This window comes from Carassius auratus, chromosome 15 (genome assembly GCF_003368295.1).
Source record: "Carassius auratus strain Wakin chromosome 15, ASM336829v1, whole genome shotgun sequence".
In the NCBI taxonomy this organism is placed as follows: Eukaryota; Metazoa; Chordata; class Actinopteri; order Cypriniformes; family Cyprinidae; genus Carassius; species Carassius auratus.
The window spans coordinates 14942788-14961164 of NC_039257.1; the positions used below are offsets into that span (position 1 = coordinate 14942788).

The following is an 18377-nucleotide window of genomic DNA, read 5'->3' on the forward strand; positions in this document are numbered from 1 at the left end:
TGCTTTTCTTTTAAGATCTTTAAAATCTGCATTTTTTTCTCCAATAGATATGTGAATAGAGATTATTTGATAGCTTGATAACTTCTTTTTGAGTGGATTATACCATTCAATCTATCACTTAAAATGAAACGGTCTCTTTTCATTGATGACCTGCATTCTTAATTGCTTACTAAAATTAGAAGAAGAAGAGTATAATATAACGATTAGAACATTGATTTTTACCGGTTTGTCAAAACGATCGTAGTATCAATTCGCTCCCTTGTAATTTCTTATCTCTCCTTGAGAGGCGCTGGAATCCCCTCACGCTACTTGTCAAAGCAAAGAGAAGAAGTCGTTCCGGGCTCTGATTGGTCGAGCCGTTGCTCAGCGGTATTATGTTTGTTAATGCAACTGTCAACAAATTATGAAAGCTTTGATTCATTAATATCATTATTTAGTACACTCTCGATGTGAGGAATGAAGAATAAAAAGGTGAAACCCTCAAAGGGTGTAAGCAACAGAAAAAGGGGTAAGTTACGTCTGTTTGGAGGTTGTATTCGTCCAAATCCGAGAGTCTTAAAGAGATTTAAAATCTCGTAACCTTTGCGAGGACAAAACCTGCTTCTAAATAGTAATCTACCTAACTTTACCTAGAAAGCATTTTTAGGGCTCACCGTATTTTAAGACAGACGTATTGAAGACTAATGCTTAATTGTTGTCTGCGCCTGGATTATTAGGGGTAAAAAATAATAAACAGCTGTATTCAAGGTTATTGAAAGGTAGGAATTATAGGAAACGCTGCCTGATCTCATGTCTTTTTTATTGTCCTCATTCTGCAGTGCTCAGTGATGTGTCTCCATCCAGCAGTATTCCTCCTCTGGTGGAGGGTCAGCTCAGATGTTTTCTGAGGGTGACAGTGAGTAAAGTGCTGTGGACCATCACCAGACCTCCTCCTGTGACTCTGATCAGGCTCAGGTGGTGGGGAGAGTCTTCAAGTGGCACTTTCTTCAGGCCTAGAGATGGACATGCTGAGCAGAAAGGGGTCAAATCCACTGCCCGCTTTCCAGTTCGATGTGGACCCAAACAGCTGACTTCTTATTTGACAGGTTAGATCACTATGTAGGTGATGGCTCAGCTATTCCTACTGTATGTATGGATTTCAGGTTTTTTTTAGTGGATCTTACAAAAGTATTTGTTGAACCTGCAGAAGTCCTAAATTGATGACGTGAGTTGCATAACTGAATATAATATTTCTCTGTTCACAGATATGGGCTCATTGGTGCTGGATGTGCTTACTAAGGTTGATCATTTGCCTATAGCTCGAGTTCAAATCCCAGGGATTGCCCGGCTGTCTTTGTCTCACTCCATAAATGGATATTTCACTCTTGTTTCCCCGTCATCAGAAAAGCTTGGAGAGCTACAGGTGGGTGAGATGCTCAGCAGAATTCACATTTACTCAGCTGATCAAATCTTAGTTAATGTTATCGCACTAGAATCAGACTTACCAGACACAGGGTATAACAATTCCCAAAAATAACTGTATAATGTTTCCACTTTTTTTGAGTATTTTTTCCACACCTTGTTACATTTATGGGGATCCTGGTCGAAAGCTAAATTGCCTGCAAAAACTTACTTATAAATCTCTCGTAATGCTATATTATAAATTATATTGTATTCAGTCTCTTTGCCATCTTGTTTTCTTTCAATTAGCACTGTGTTTTGTATTTAATTTTGGAACTGAGTGATCATAGGACTTATTTATCTGAGCTTATGCATCTTCCGTTTGTGAGAGAACATTGCCGTAATTATCCGCAAATCATTTGTTTTTTTCCCCTCTCAAAAATTGAGATATATAAATTCTGGGAATTTGGACTGGGAACACCAAGCACAGCACAAGGGTTAAATAAGTGTTGTTTCACATGTACCGTAGGTCACACTTGCCCTGGAAGCGTTAACAGAGGCATATGACAGCAGTAGTTCATTACCCACGACTGATATGAGCCTCGACACACAGGCTCCTGGAGTAACAACTCACCAGAACATACCTGCACATTCATCCCTGCATCAGCCTCTCCTGAGTGTGAAGGAGACGGCTGGCAGCAGCTCTGGAAACATGCCTAGGTTTGTTTTTATGTTTTGGATGGTTTTAGTGTTGAATGAGTAATGTGAAACAAACTGTTGTTAGAGCATTAAGTTCACAACTCTCATCCTTACGACTGATCTTGGAATTAGTTGCTGACTTGACGTGGTTTATGAACGGACAAGTTAAATTAAAATGCCAAATATTTTGGATAAAATATTTAATTTAAGTAGTCTTTTTAGAATGTATTTTAGTTTAGTTTAGTTTGTTTATTTTAGTATTATTTAAATATTATTTATATATATTTTTCTATTAATAATCTATTAACTATGTTATTACCTTTCTAATATAAATATTTTAATATGAATATCTCTTTAATAATAATAATAATAGTTGTTTATTATTATTATATGCTATTTATTAATAATATTTATTAATGTTTAACTTATGTTTTCAGTTTTAATTTTAGTTTAAATGAAGTTATGTGCTTATGACATTTTTATTTTTTCAATACTTGTATTTAGCTTTACTTTATTTTAAACCATTTTTAATCATAGTAATTTTAGTGCTGTAACTTAGTTACTTTCTTTTGGTTTCTATTTTTTAAGTTCCAAAAATGTAATTTTAGTTCAATAAACATCAATACTAAAACATTGTTTTCTTCCAATATTCTTGTTTTAGAGGGAAAGATTACTTGTATTTTCAAGAAAACAGTAACGTCATACCAGATTCTTCTACTGGAAAACCTGAACCTGCTTCCACCCAAACAAATAGACACGCACCTGTCGACCTTTTGTCAGGTAAACCTCATTAACTTTTTAAGAACTGGTCAAATTGCACAATCACAATCTGAATATTGCCAAATTCTGCTTATTGATCTTGATTTCTTTTTAAACTTTAGTAAATTCTGGTAGTTCTAAAACGTTATTTTGTGTCAGTACAGCACTTTAGAGCCCTGACTTTTTTACACCTCAATGGCCGGGCTTCAGGCCAATTTTCATGTCGTAGTTCAGACGTGGGGCAGGCCTCGGCGCCTGTTGTAGGCTCCTCTATTTTGTTTTCATCCATCAATTAGTGATGAAAAAAACAATTGCACTAGTGGAAACAACACAAGACCATTCTACTGCGACAGTGAAGAGCGGCTTGGATGGTGTTTAGTGTTCCACAGCAGCAGCAAGCATGCCGACAGCGCAGCTGAAGAGTTCTGCGATAAGATAAAGCTTGCTGCAAAGCACCAGCAAAAGTAATTGCCATGAATGTGTCGGGGAAATAGCAAGGAGATATTTGAATTATTCACTTATAAACTAGTGTTTTCTGAGTCTGTGTCGCAAGGATGATGTTGCCAATCCTGATTAGCTATCTCCACAGACGTGCCTTTAGAGAAGAGTGTATTTTTTCAGATTAAAATTATGTTTTAGATTTGATTTCATTAAGTAATAATTAAAAGCTTTTTATGTCTATATTTATCATGTCTGTGAGGCATGTATTCGCTGAGTTTGGGTTCATTTTTGAGAAGTGCTCCTGTTCAAGAGCGAGACGGCAGAAAGCGGATTGTGTGTTTTCTTTATTTCATAAAAGCACAACGATTTGTTAATATTGTGTGGACACAAATAAATGTAGACCCTTTACAGATGAATTGCTCTTACCTTTATGACCAAAAATGCTGGTGTATTTTAAATTGTTTCTACTTATAAGAATGCAAAGCAAGCCTTAGCTTCCACTCTCCGCACAAAAGTTTGAATATGCGTCTTACTGCGCACATTTGCTTGAACTGCAAATTTGGTGTACTTTAAAAACAAAAACTTATATTTAACCAACCCAAAATACTCCCAATGTTTTTCTTAAGTAACTTAATAGAAAAACGACACAAAATATAATCACTTTGCCATTACATACAAAAGAGAACTATTTTGATAGCTGAAACAGTAGTAATAAGCTGTGAGGTGGGGGAGGGGGATGGGCTCGGCCAGTAGTTCTGATAAGCTGTTGGACACGGGCCGGGCATGGCTCTACAGCACTATACAAATTACACAGTTTTTGTTAGAGATTGTTGAAGCCATTGTGGAAGTTCTTTTGGCAGATCTATAGACAAAAAGACTAGACCTTTCTTTAAACTCATTTAACACTAGTTAGTGATGCATATGCCGAGTGTTTATTTAATTTGTACTTATATTGTCCATTATATAGTCTACTTAATTTTAATTATATATTATTATTATTTTTTTTTTTTCAGTTCTTCTGGAGCGTGGCAGCAAGCTGAGAAATGCCATGGTGGTTTCAGCCTTAAAATCTGATGTGGAGTCAGATGTTCCTCTGAAGGACATTCCCCTGCCTCTCTCCAAAGACAACACTGATGCCTTGTATAAACTCTTCTCATTCTTTCACATACCTATGAGGGGTCAAATAGACATAAAATGGCAGAATGTTGATGATTATAAAGAGTGTTAAACATCTTCCTCCTAAAGGCCAGCCAGGCCCTCATCAGGACAGTTTCTGGAGAACATCCTTCAAGCAGAACACCAACATCCTGTTCACTACCTTGAAGAACCAGGCCAGAATAGAGTCAACCCAGAGGACATGGCTGTGGATCTGCTGCTGGGAAGGTAGTCGAGGCTACTGATAGCTTTAGATTAAGTGGCGAAAATGGAACTTTGCTCATAAATACTTGATGAAACTTTTAGAATGAGACAAATTATTTTGTCTGTGATTGCAAATGATTTGCTTTAATGTTTGTAATGGCTCTGTCCCTCAGTGTTAATGGATCTGTTCTGCACTTCTGGGATGGAGAGGGTTCTTTCCCAGATTCTCTTTCTGATCACAGTAGTGTGCTAATGGAAAGTGAGCTAAATGACCCTCAATATGATCAGAGTCTTCTGGAGAACCTCTTCTACAAAGCTCCTGTAAGCCATACAGTACAGCAAACTGTTATATGTAGTTTAGTTTCCTTAAACATATAACTTTGTCAATCATTTCCCCCCTCTTTTTTTAGATATCAGATGAATGTTTGGAAGAGGAGCATCAAAACAAAGATCCAGCAGAGAAGCCAGTACACACAAGACCGACTAAAAATGCCCAGTCAGTTACACTAATGCAACAAGATATGCTTTAAATAATTTAAAGATAAATACATAATACCATTATATAATAATATATAATTTTTTTTTTTGAAGGCTTGATTCTGAAGATGTGCAGCATTCAGAAGCAGGAGATGATTTCTCTGGACTTAGCATGGAGGAAATAGCTTTGCTTGGAGATATTCGTTTTGCCAGGGTCACCATCAGTGAGTTAAAAGTTTCCACTGAGAGTATTTCCAGAAGACCACCACGTCCCCTCACCACAAGGAAATGGTATGACAATCATGATATTTTACATCTGATCGTATTTATAGATGGTGGTGGCTAGAAGATAGTGTCCATTTTTAAAAACTAACCGGATGTAAATATTTCGTTTATCTAGCTTTTATATCATAGAGTACCTTTTTCCGCTGGTCTCTGCCGGGTTTGAGGATGTTCAGCTTGTGCCATCGGAGATTACAAAAGCGGTCTCTAGTAAAGTAACCGAGGGCGGTGAGTACATTTGTTTTAGACAACCACGAGAAACCAGAAGTAGTGTAATAATCTGGTGATTCGTTTCTGTTTCAGTCGTGATGTTTCAGCACCAAGGTTTGTTTCCAGTGAGGTTCAGTAGGTCCTCTGTTAAACAATGGTGGGAGATGAACGTCACATTCAAGATCTACTCCAGAAATAGCCTTCAAAAGACAGTAAGTGCAGTGTGTTCCAATCACAAAATCGAACGACGCTCTTTTGGTTTTATCTGTTGGAGGTCTGATCTTCTCATTTGTTGTTTAGCCCGTCCTCATTGGATCGGCAATGTTTCCACTGAGCTCCCTGATGCAGAGTGAATCGCTGAGCATTTCTGCAGCCCTTCCTGTTCAAACAGCGGATGGAAACATTGATAAACAAGCAGCTGGTCCTCTGAAAGTAAAGAATCGATCATAAGAAGCAAATTTGGGAGATTTTATTGATCTAAGTGATTCAATCTTTGTACCTCATGTTTTTTTTAAGGTTTCATTTGAATTGGCAGCAGACAAAAATGATTTCTCCACCAAAAAGAGACCTGCGAAAGGAATGCCGAGTCCAGCAAGACCTCCTCCTTCCCGTTTGACTGAAGAGCAGGACGGGCCAAAGGGTTCATGTGTGACTGACCATAGGAGAGACCCATCTCCTAGTGCAAGTGTTCATCAAGTGCAGAGTATCCTGATACCTCCATCCAGATCACGGTCCACATCACCACACGTCAGATCTCAGAGCTCGCTTCATGGGCCTCTGCAGCGGGAAGTGGAGGAGACTGAGATTCTGCTTCATATGCTGCTCATGGTGCCTGAAGGGAAAGATTTTAACTGTGCGCCCATGCAGCCCAACATCTACTTGAACTGTAAGCTCCTCGGATCCGATGAAACCGCTCGATCGACAGTGAGCTGGGGTCAGAAACATCCATCGTTCGGCTTCATTCAGGTCGGTGCTAAATATAGAATTGGTGAGCGTTCACAGGCTTTACCCATATTACTCTGGGGTTCCCACAATACAGTTAGTTTATCTTTTGTTTTCAATCTAATTTCTAATATGATATAGGTGGCTCCAGTCACACTGACCGGCAAACTGTTGGAGAGAATGAAGAACAACATGATGGTCATTGAAGTGTGGTTGAGGGCCAGTAGTTCAGACCATGATAAACTTCTTGGTTTGGTAAAACTACCTCTTCACCAGTTCTACATGTCCTTCAGGTAGATTGAGAGAGAGATATATATATATATATATATATATATATATATATATATATATATATATATATATATATATATATATATATACAGTATGTATGTATGTGATAGCATAAATATAACATTAGTAACGCTATTTATGTGCAGTATATTCATTTTGTGGTATTTTTGTAGTTGCAGTATATTTAATTTATTATTATGCATTGCCTATTAAAATAAATATGTGAAAATGCGTAAAATTAAATATTTGTTATAAATAAAATAATTATTTATTATATTATGCAATGATGATAATAATGAAAAGAATAATAGCAACAGTATATATTAATAATAACATTATATTATATTAGTAATGTATATTAATTAGTATACATTTTATATTAATAGTAACACTATATGATGAATTACTTTATATCAAATATATCAGTGTAGTTATCATTAAATAAATCTAAAACTATTAAAAAGTGCTTTTATTAATTGAAATAAATCTAAAATAAGATCAAATTTTCTGAGCTGCTTATTCTTTGTAGAGTTGCGGGTAAATATTAAATGACTTTTACATTTACATTTAGTGATTAAACAGATGCTTTTATTCAAAGCGACTTCCAAATGAGGACAATGGAAGCAATCAAAACAACAAAAGATATACGATAAGTGTTCTGACAAGTCTCAGTTAGCTTATGTAGCACTAGTGTTACAGTTTGTTTTTCTTTTGACTTTGTCTCCAGAGAGCCCAAGATCACAGAGCTGCTCCTGCAGTCTCAGTGTCCAGTGGTTGGAGTGGACAGTTTTATGCCTGTGGTCGATGTGTTCAGCGGCAGCACTCGTGGACACCTCAGGGTGTGTCTAGCAATGGGCCTAGCACAGCAGATCACGGCACTGCAGCGAATGAGGGATGACGGGGTGACCCACGGATCTCCAGCGCACATGCTAGACCACCGGCCACATGCAGAAACCAAGGCTAGTTCACTTTAAAACTCCCAAAGCAGCACTGATGCTCAGAATGAAGCTTCATTTGCTTTTAAATTGATGTTTTTGCAGGCCAGTACCACTCTGGATGTTCTGCGTGAGCATGTCTTTATGGTCCGTGTAGAGCGAGTAAAGGGTCTGACGCCTCTGCAGTCCACAGTGTGGGGGGAAGCTGACTGTTACATCCAGTACTCCTTCCCTGCACTAAATGAGTCGCGAGAGGACACGGACCCACATGTTGTTGAGAGCAGTAAGCGGTTTTCTTTCTGAACATATTAAAAGGTTTTTTTGTTTTTTGTTCAGCTAAACCAACGCTCTGTTCCACAGATGTGGAGCTCAAGGCCTATCGCACTGAGACCACTCTCTGTATGCCTGACCCCGTGTTTGGACATAATGAGACTCATGTCCTGCTGGCTCCCCCTGACGTCCCAGTGCAAAGAATACTGCTGAGCTCACTGGCCAGTCAAGGGCTGAGGAACGGAGGAGGGGTGCAGTTTGAGGTTTGGTGCAGGTACAGGAATTGCAGAAATTGTAATTTAGTCCTGAATTTTATTTATTGCATTTTAGCATTTAAATAGTTTTTTTGTGTGTATCTGTGTGTGTGTATGTAGCAAGAATTTCATTTAAATTTATTTATATGTACATATATTATTATTATTATTATTATTATATTTTAGTGCTTAGAAATGTTACCAAGTAAAAGATATACATTTTATTTAGTAAGTTAGTTTCTTTTTACATTGAGACTTGAGAACAATATTTTAAATGTTTTTATTCATTTTTTTTTATTAGTTTTTACATGTTTTCTTTTGGCAATATTTTATGTATTTACATGTTAGCATCTTGTGTCTATTTTTGTTTGGCAGTGTTTGTTTGTTTGTTTTTACATTATAGAATTAAAAACAATGCATCATTTTTATTATTATTTTTTATTATGTTTTACATTTTAGCATGTAAAAACATGTTTTGGCAATATTTTATTATTAAAATGAGCCTTTTTGTTTGGCAATGTTTGTTTATTTATTTAATTTCACATTGTAGCATTAAAAACATCTGTTTTATTTATTTATATATGTACTGTTTACATTTTAGCATTTAAAAGCTTGTTCTTTGACTTTGTTTAATTAATATACTTATTTGTCTCTTTTATTTGTAAATAAATTTATTTATTTGTTGTTGTTTTTTTAGCAATATTGTATTTGCCAATATTATTATTATTATTATTTCATTTTATTCATTTAATTTTAAAATTTATTTCAGCATTTAAAAATCTATTGCTTTTCTTTGGTAATATTTTTATTCTTTCTTTCTTTTCATTAATTTTTATGTCTCAAATTTAGTAATATTTGAATATTTGTTTGGTAAAATATTACTTCTTTACAAGCCTATTGAAACATTTGCAGGTATTATTATCCAAATGTTAGAGATCAGCTAGTAGCCAGAGGACTGCTGCCCATGGCCAAACTGTGTGCCATGGTAACCATGCAGAAACAGGGTCAAACCGATGCACATCTTTTCTCCCTTCCTCTGGTACCAAGAACCGACCGCCCTGTTGACACACAGCCTCAGCCCCCTGGTAGCTGCATATCTAATTATCTTAAAACTGCAGATAACAGATACAGTGTTATATGGATTTTAGACCAATGTAATGAGGTAAAAGCTGTTTTCGTCTGTTCTTTACTTGTAGGGCTGCTTGAAGTGAGCGTTCAGTACAAGTCTCGACCAATGAGGAGTGTGGGAGTGAAGAGTGGGGTGGTGCCGTCCCGCGGAGTGATGCTGGTTATACAGGTGCACAGGGCAGCCGGGCTACAGGCTGCAGCCAAGTGAGTCAATCCGTCTCAAATCTGCCTTTAGCTTTAACCAATTACCCCAACAGCAATCTAGCTTGATTACATTGATTTAACATTACATGGATTATAATTTTGGCATTTAAATTATATTTTATTTGCCTGTTTTTGTCCCTCAGAGCTCTTGCAGATGCAGACAGCTCACTGCTGTATTACTCTGAAGTGGGGCTCAACTCCTTCATCACTGTGCAGTTGTCCTTCCTGCCGGACAGTGAGGTTCGAAGCACACGTGTGGTGGCCCGCAGTTTCTGCCCAGAGTTTGAACATCATGCCGAGTTCTGCTGTAACCTGCTGGTGCAGAGAGACAGCGGGGAGAGCGTCAGTCTGGCTGAACTCCTGCAGGGGGCAGTGGCCGTCTTCACCGTTTACAACAGAGACACACGCAAAAGTGAGTTACCCGACTTGGAAAGGTAGACAGCGAAGATTAGATTTGTTTTCTTATGATAAACTTCTGTTAAGGATGTTTGGATAGCTTTGGTTTATTATTGCATAAATCCCTTAATGCAAAATATCCACACAAAAAAAAGTGTGTAGGTGTAGATCTGTGTTGTAAGGAATAAAAAAAAAAATGCTTTTAATTAGTGGGTAGATTAAGTTTTGTCTGCTGATTCAGTATTATTACATAAGTGGTTCAGATTTTTATTTTATTTTATTTTTAGTTATGATATTTTACCCATTTATGTTATGTGTTTTCAGGCATTTTTTGTGTATTTTTATGTCTTTACATTTACTGTTTAGAATAATTTAATATTATCTTTTTTTAGTATCATCACTCCATTCCAGCATTAGTAATACTATATACTGCATGTTTTTTTTTAAATCTCATTGTAGTGGCTGATACCACGAGATCGAAGGACACTGTCTTGGGCACTGTGAAGATTAGACTTGCAGATCTGATTTCTAAAAGAAGTGGTATGAAAATCTTGAATATTATTAGGATTTAAGTGTTTGATTTATTTTGTACATTGTAGTGTAATAGATATATAATATAGTATTATTATTTATTATTATTATTATCATTACTACAATATTTACTTTTTAGAATTAAAAAATTTGTTTACACTACTTGAAAATATTTTTGTTAATTTTATTACATTATTTGTGTCTGTGTGTGTGTGTGTGTGTATGTATATGTATGTATGTATATATATATATATATATATATATATAGTATTATAGTATTGTTAGTTTATAAATGCATATAAAAATGTAATTTCTTAATTATTATTGTTTACGTCATTTATTTATTTACTTTTTTTGTTATTTTTATTTGTTTATTTTTTTACATTTTAAACGTTTAAAAAACTTTCATCATCTATTTGGCTATGTTTTAGTATTTAGATTTTATTTCTGTATTCATTTATTTGTGGTATGAAAATGTTTAAATGAATAGAAATATAACTGTTGCTTATGAATATATTTTTTAAAGGCATATCTGGCTGGTACAGTCTCTCTCTACCTCCGAGCACAAGTTCATCTCACAGTCTGACCTCAGCAGGAGGACTTGAAGTCTCCATCAGTTTTTCCCATCATGCAGATCGAGAGCGAGTAGTCAGTTCAGCCCGTGGACTGGGATGGGACGTGGGGCAAGACAGTGAAGATGAGGCAGATATAGAGGACGAAGACACATTGGAAGAAAGCACAAAGTCTCTGGCATTATCACTATCCATGCCTAGAGCGTGGCTGCCCATCCATTGCCTGCTGCTGCCAGGACATGAAGACTTACAGCGTTCCACCTACTGCTACTACAGATACAAACTCTACAACCGGCAGACCTTCTGCTCTGAACTTACACATCCCGTTCCTGACGAGAGAGAAGGAGAAGAAGGTTTAGCCACCGTGGCATTTCAGGGGAGCAAAAGCGTGGTGCTGAGGAGGACTCAAGCCCTGCGCTGGTACCTGAGGGAGGAGAAGCTGGAGGTGCAGGTGTGGGTGGCATTTGGGAAGGAGAAGAGAGTCCGGCCTAATAACGCCGACCGTCTGGTGGGCTCTGCTTTTGTGGATCTCTCTGCTCTTGCTGGAAGCTTGAAGCACCATCAAACTATCAGTGGTAGATATTTACTCTGTTTATTTATCTGTGAAGGGGATTTTTGTGCACTTTAGCTTTTTATTAATAAATACTATTATGCTGGCCTAATATAATCATGTTAAAGATCATTATGCAGCAACACTGTTACAACATGATAATTTCACCCTTATTAAACAGAGTATTGCAAGACAATGAATACTCACTATATATATATACTAAATATACTATATACACTACCGGTCAAAAGTATGGGCTTGGTAAGGGGATTTTTTAGTTTTTAAGATTTTGAAAAAAAAAATGTATCCTCACCAAAGCTGCATTTTTCATTTTCTCCAAAATACAGTAAAAATAGTCATATTTTGACAGTTAAAAACAGCTATTCACTATTGTAATTCTGTGATAGCAAAGCTGAATTTTCAGCATCATTACTCCAGTCATTACTGTCACGTGATCTTTCAAAAAACATTCTAATATGCTGATGGATGTTTTTTAGATGAATAGAAATTCAAAAGAACAGATTATTTGAAATAGAAATATTCTATATCATTAATGTTATTACAGACCATTTCAATTATAATGTATATTTTAATTTAATTTAAAGTTTGTATAATTACTAACTAATATTTGGAGCCAAATGTAAGGCATAACCTTTTTTTTTTTTTTTCTTATCTATCAATACTTTTTTTTGTAGAGAAATATTTGGTAATGTGGATAAAAAAACTGCTAACTGTATATCAAATAAATGTAAAATAGAACAACACATACAGGTAGTTTACTTTGAGATGTCCGAAGGTTAAGCACTTCATTTCATTGCCATTTTGTTGAAGAACAGAAATTTGATTTAATTGAATACATTTCAGTCCCTATTTTGAACCCCATTTTTATTAGATCTCATAAGTGCTTGGAAAATCCTATTTTCCTGTGATGTGTCCTCGAATAGAATATTTTGGTAACATTTTGGTATTCCCTCCTGACTAACACACGGCTCTCTCTCATGCTAGGTGTGTATCCTTTGTTCAAGCGCTCGGCTGTAAACCTGAGTGGCGCTGCTCTCAGAGTCCATATCACTGTCACAACAGACTCTGTACCACATGAGCCTCAAGCCACTGAGGAGCTCACCAGCCCAGTAGAAGATGAGGAGGATGGAGGCCTCCCCGCCACAGCGCTGTCAAGACCCTCTCAATCCCCCAGCAAACAGCTGATCAAATCAACCATGAACACTGAAGCACCACCATCCAAAGAAATCACCAATGAAGACACCTTCATAGCCAACATAACCGTGGACAGAGCCATGCACCTGAGCCTGAAGGGTAGAGTAACCACAGGGATTACTGATTTGACTTCTTTCTCATTCCTGATGTTTAAACGCTGTTGTCATCCTCAGGGTGTCCTCTCGCTGAGCGTGGTGGAGGATTGCCTAGTTGCTGTGTTTCTTACGCCATCGCCGATGCCCCGGGCACGGTGACCACAGCACTCATCAAAGACAGTGACTGCCCCATCTGGGACCACCAGCAAGAATGCAGGTAAACCCATTGGACATTCCTCAAACTTTTTCCCTTTTCAAAAGAAAGTGTATTGTGACAGATTATACTAAAGAAGGGAGGATGAAATCGATTAAATCCGAACACGCAGGAGATGCATGTAAAGACCAGGCGGAAGCGGTCATGCGTGTATGCATCTTAATACAAGGTGGAAACTCGTGGCTGTTTTCTGTTTTCAGACTGTCGAAGGAGCTACTTTTAGATCCCCAGCAGTCCTTGGTTTTCAAAGTCTGGCATAAAGGAGGTAATGAAACCCTAGCACCGTATTTCATCATATGCTCACCAGAAAATCTAGAAGATTGGTTTTGCATTATGTTTTGGTTTGCAGAGGTTGAGCGGGTGATTGGATTCGTGTCTGTTGACCTGTCACCACTTCTGTCGGGATTTCAGTCAGTGTGTGGCTGGTATAACATCACTGATTTCAGCGGGCAGTGTCAGGGGCAGCTGAAGGTGTCTGTGTCTCCTCTGAGGGCAGTGCAGGAATTCCGGGCACAAAGACTGCCTGCCCACGAGAACGCTGCTCCAGACTCAAGTGTAAGCCATTTTAACAGATGAACCTTTCTTATTATTTTCAATGTTGAAAAGGTTTTAGTTGTGCACTGATTTGTTTTTGACCAAATAAGTGCAGCATTGGTGAGCACGAGAGATTTCTTTCCAAACTTGTGGCTGGTAGTGTATAAAAAAACCTAATCGTGTCTACACAGTTGTCACATGTGGTGATGATTATGTGTCTGTTGCAGGCTCTCTTTAGTGCCCTTCCACTTAGCTATCAAACAACAGCTACGTACAGCAGCTTCCCCAGCCACATCAGTCGATTCTCAGAGCAGAGGATCAGCACACCTCCTGATCAGATTGAAAGACTGCTCTCTGACAGGTATCTATTTAAGGAAAATGATATAGAAAAGCTGCCTTATTGTCAGATTTACTGTCTGTAGTAATAACTGTGGGGATGTGTGTTCAGGTACAGTGTGACGGATCGCCACGATGAGCACATGGACAACATAAGAATGTTCCATCAGAGTTTGCATGAGGAAGAGAAAGCGTCCCAGTCCTCCTTAGCTGGAGATTCCCACCCATCCAGTTCAGCACTCTTCTCTGTCCTCAGGTACCCACACTGTCTTCTGCTTCCTGGGTGAAAGATTAAGGTGTCACATCAGATAATGATCAGATTAGATGTATTCCAAATAGAAGTTCTGCATATGGAAATACTATTCCTTAACAAAAGTGTCAGTGAAGCCATTTATAATGTTACAGTAGATTTCTGTTTCAAATAAATGCGGTTATTTCGAACTTTCTAGTCATCTGTCACCATTTCCACAAAAAATATCAACAGTGTTTTCAAGATTAATAATAATAAGAAATGTTTCTTGAGCAGCAAATCAGCATTAGAATGATTTCTGAAGGATCATGTGACACTGAAGACTGGAGTAATGATGCTGAAAATTCAGCTTTGCCGTCACAGGAATAAATGACATTTCAAAATTTCTTAAAATAGAAAACCGTTTTCACAATTGTTTACATTTTTGCTCTATTTTTGATTAAATAAATGCAGCCTTGATGAGCATAAGAGACTTCTTTCAAAAACATAACAAATCAGACCTGAACAATTGAACAGTAGTTTATTTGTCAGATTTAATATTTACTTTGTTATATAACAGATTAAGATGGCAAATATCATGGATTGAGCTAGGGACGGGTGATATCTTATCATTTGCGATATACTGGTAAAAATTCTCCCCACGACAAGAATTAGTCTTCCCGTGATAATCACGATAAAGTCTAGTTGTTGACATATATCTGTGTGCGACAGTGCGGAGTGACATCGCGATGGCAGACGTGAAACCAGTGTTGCAAACTCATTTTCAGGGGAAGTTGCTAAAGGAAGGTCGCTTTGTGGCTATAAGTTGCTAAATGACGTTCTGATGTCATTGCGCGATGGCATTATGTAATTACGTTTACGACGCAAAAACGCGTCACATGAATTAAACAGTCATTACATTACATGTGTACTCCCTAATGCTCACAACACCCTATTATAAATAAAAAATAGCAAAGACAATACTTTTTTTTCTAAAGAAACAGGATTCCTTGAATTATTGTCATTGATATCTTTATCAGAATAAATGCTAGAAATTAAAGCTGCAGTCGGTAACTTTTGACGCTCTGGCAGTTAATAAACAGAACTGCTTGCGTCTTGCGGAAGAACATCGTAGCCGGAACTACTTCTCTCTGTTTATGTCTATGAAGAATCACAAAGGTACTGGGTTACTCCGCCGCGGTACCCCCGAAGCAATCTAAAATAGTCCGAATATAAACACTTATTATAGGTGCACCCTAGTGATTCAGGACAAGCTAAAAACACGGTTTGGAAAATGGATTCATGGTGTACTCGCTTATTATATACATTTTTCTACATTTTGAACACAAACAAAGTTACAGAACGCAGCTCTGATTGGTTGTTTTCTTAACGGGAGCGATGGAGTTTCTGCAAATGGCAATAGACCACTGGGAGGAGCCAGAGGAGCTTGATTTTTTCACATATTATCTGTCTCATATTCTACTGTCAAGTCATAATGACAGGTTTAACAAATATTTAAAAAAAAATATTTTTACAAAAGTTACCTACTGCAGCTTTAAGTGATACATTTTTAACCCCCTAATATCCCATCCCTAGATTCAACACAATCGGATGTGTTTTTGTATTTTTCTAGATTTAGGTTTTTATGTGGATTGACAGTTTGTTCCACTTTGGCTTTCAGTTTTGATTGTCAATGGAATTTTGTTGTTGTTGCATTTTTAGGAAAAACCTCAGTGAGCTGGATGATATTCAAAGGTATTTCAGCCGAAAGTTGTCCACTCCAGCCTTCCCAAAGCTGAATGAGCCGAGAGGAACCTCCAGGCTGGACGAGCATAGAGACTCAGAGTCAGACACCACTCAACTGCTACTGAAGTCCAGTCAGCTGGTGGGAGAGGTCAATAACATCATAAAAGGTGAGTCAGCTGTTAACTGTTAGTGTGATTTCCTGTTTATTTAAAGCCATTTTTAACTCTTTATTTTAAATCAGGCTTAAGTGAACACCAAACAGAAGAGGCTACAACTAGCCATAAAAGCTCTGCTTCTCTTGATGTGGTTGAGGAGCACTTAACATCTGGAGTAGATCAGCTGATATCATCAGAGTCTGATAGCTGTGAGACAGAGCCACGCTTTCATAAAGAATCAGACATGATGTCGGAGGAAGAAGATGAAGTCTGGCCCGTCAGCTCTCCTGCTCCTGCAGAGATCAGACAGTCACCAGCTGCTGCTGAAGATGAGAAGCTCCACCAGCGCTCCAGCGATCACTCGTCTGATGAAGAGGACTGTGTAGATGAGGATGAGCATGAAGACTTTGAGGAAACTTTAATACAGCCCCGAACACTCAATGAGGTCACCTCAGTCACAGACAGAACCAGCCCTTGGACCAGCCTACTGTCTGACCCAGATATGGGATCTCTGGAGAGTCTGGAGTTCGTGCAGCATCACGCTCACGACGACACCATCCACACTCAAGGAGAGGAAAGAAAGAGCAGAGAAATTCTTCCTGACTTTAACCCGCAGTCATTGACTGGAGAATCACAAGCCGTTGATTCCGATTCAGATATCCGTGAAAGATCTGAAACGGATCTTGATGCATGTAGGAGTGATGGTGCTATCATCACAGATCATCGAGAACAGCAACCTTCTTTAGATGGTCTGGATGGAGATGGGGCTCTTTCTAGCATTAGTGAGGTGGAAGATTGTGAACAAAGTAATAGTGCACACGAAGAAAGTGATGAGAGCCCAAACTTGCCTCTCTCTGCAGAGTCTGGTTCTGAGACAAGTGAGGAAAGTGACGAGAGGACAGCAAAACCGTATCCTTCTAAGCTTTGTATGACCCGATAATATCAGTTTATTATATGCTGTTGATTACCCCAAAAAATTATAATCCGTCTCAGTTTGTAAAACCCCCCCAAAAAAACTTTAGAAATGGAAGTCTGTGGGACAGGTGTTTTAAACGTCTGCTTTTATTAAAACATGTGTGGGTTATTTTTATCTAAACACCCCTGTGCAGTTTGGAATCTGTAGAGATTCCTAATTTCTTCCTGTCGGCTCACCATCTGGAGGCGTCCATGAGGGCTTTGAGGATGGCACCTGTCTTTCCATCGGCAACAACTGAATCTGTGAGTACTCCCCCTTTTTTTTTATTAAAAGAAAGCTGCTGCTAATGTTTGGTAATCTTGATAAAGTTAAATGCACTGTTTGTATTTTTTTTTTTTTTTTTTTTTTACTATACTAAAGCATAAAAATACTAATATGTTTGCAGATATTTAGGAAACATGCTAAGTTCATATACTCGTTTCTCTGAAAAACAATGTGCGTTCTGTGTCAGAATGTCTGTTTTTGTTTTTGTCTGTTACTCCGCCCACTGCCAGCTTACCCAATAGTATTTTAACACCCTTGGTTGCAAGTTGATTGAAAACACTGTGTATTGCAAACTTCCTCTCAGATCTGTTGATCATATATATTCCCTAACACCTGTTTTTATTATTACGATTATTATTTTGTTGTTTGTTTTTGGGAAAAACCTACTTTTTAAGCTTATCCTAATCTATCCGAGTAATTCAGAAGATTTTCAAATGTGGTCCATAATGACTAATCTTGTGTAAGCGTAATCTACAAAGTTTGTGAATTGTGGTACGCTTTCTTATTTGTAAAATGATTTATTTGTTTTTAAGCCTGTCGTGATTTAGCTATTAAAATTCATTCATTTAGGAGACCGTAAATCCTGGAAGTCTATATAGAAGAGTCCCTCGATCAAGACCAAGCATCCCTCCATCACAGAGAAGTGAAGAGACTAGAAGAATTGCAAAGATATTTGCTTCGAAATTTACAGAAGGAAGTTGATACGTTCATTCAAGATTTCTGTGTTTTTACATTTTTTTTTCAAAGTACGTGATTGGTATCCTTATTTATTTCATACATGATGCATTATGGTATATAGTTTTTAACAGTAATTGTAATAATGTGCGCATTCAAAAAGTTGTTTGTTTACAGTATTGAATCTATTTTTGTAATAAAGAATTTTGTATTTCCATCATCTACGGGTAATTGTTTTTGAAGGTCCTGCTCTCACTG

At 37.5% G+C, this 18377-nt stretch overlaps 1 protein-coding gene across 1 annotated transcript; it reads left to right on the top strand.

The window, feature by feature from the left end:
* Positions 1–286: 286 nt before the first annotated feature.
* On the top strand, positions 287–18332 carry LOC113115228 (C2 domain-containing protein 3-like). Its single transcript, XM_026282659.1, has 33 exons — positions 287–508; positions 819–1085; positions 1245–1402; positions 1910–2100; positions 2741–2859; positions 4293–4419; positions 4525–4662; positions 4812–4959; positions 5049–5134; positions 5230–5406; positions 5516–5625; positions 5701–5819; positions 5908–6039; positions 6124–6573; positions 6691–6842; positions 7568–7799; positions 7881–8058; positions 8136–8319; positions 9212–9384; positions 9496–9631; positions 9775–10043; positions 10487–10567; positions 11085–11705; positions 12686–12994; positions 13069–13207; positions 13405–13469; positions 13554–13759; positions 13966–14099; positions 14187–14330; positions 16026–16216; positions 16291–17113; positions 17314–17422; positions 18015–18332. Exons 1-33 carry the CDS (start codon positions 457–459, stop codon positions 18144–18146), a joined length of 6552 nt encoding a protein of 2183 aa, XP_026138444.1. The 5' UTR covers positions 287–456; the 3' UTR covers positions 18147–18332.
* Positions 18333–18377: the final 45 nt, after the last annotated feature.

Bases quoted from the DNA above. Each gene is read 5' to 3' on its own strand.
- LOC113115228 (XM_026282659.1), top strand. From the start codon at position 457: ATGAAGAATAAAAAGGTGAAACCCTCAAAGGGTGTAAGCAACAGAAAA. The intron at 2,101-2,740 runs GTTTGTTTTTAT...TTCTTGTTTTAG, and splicing joins AGCTCTGGAAACATGCCTAG to AGGGAAAGATTACTTGTATT. The intron at 10,044-10,486 runs GTGAGTTACCCG...ATCTCATTGTAG, and splicing joins CAACAGAGACACACGCAAAA to TGGCTGATACCACGAGATCG.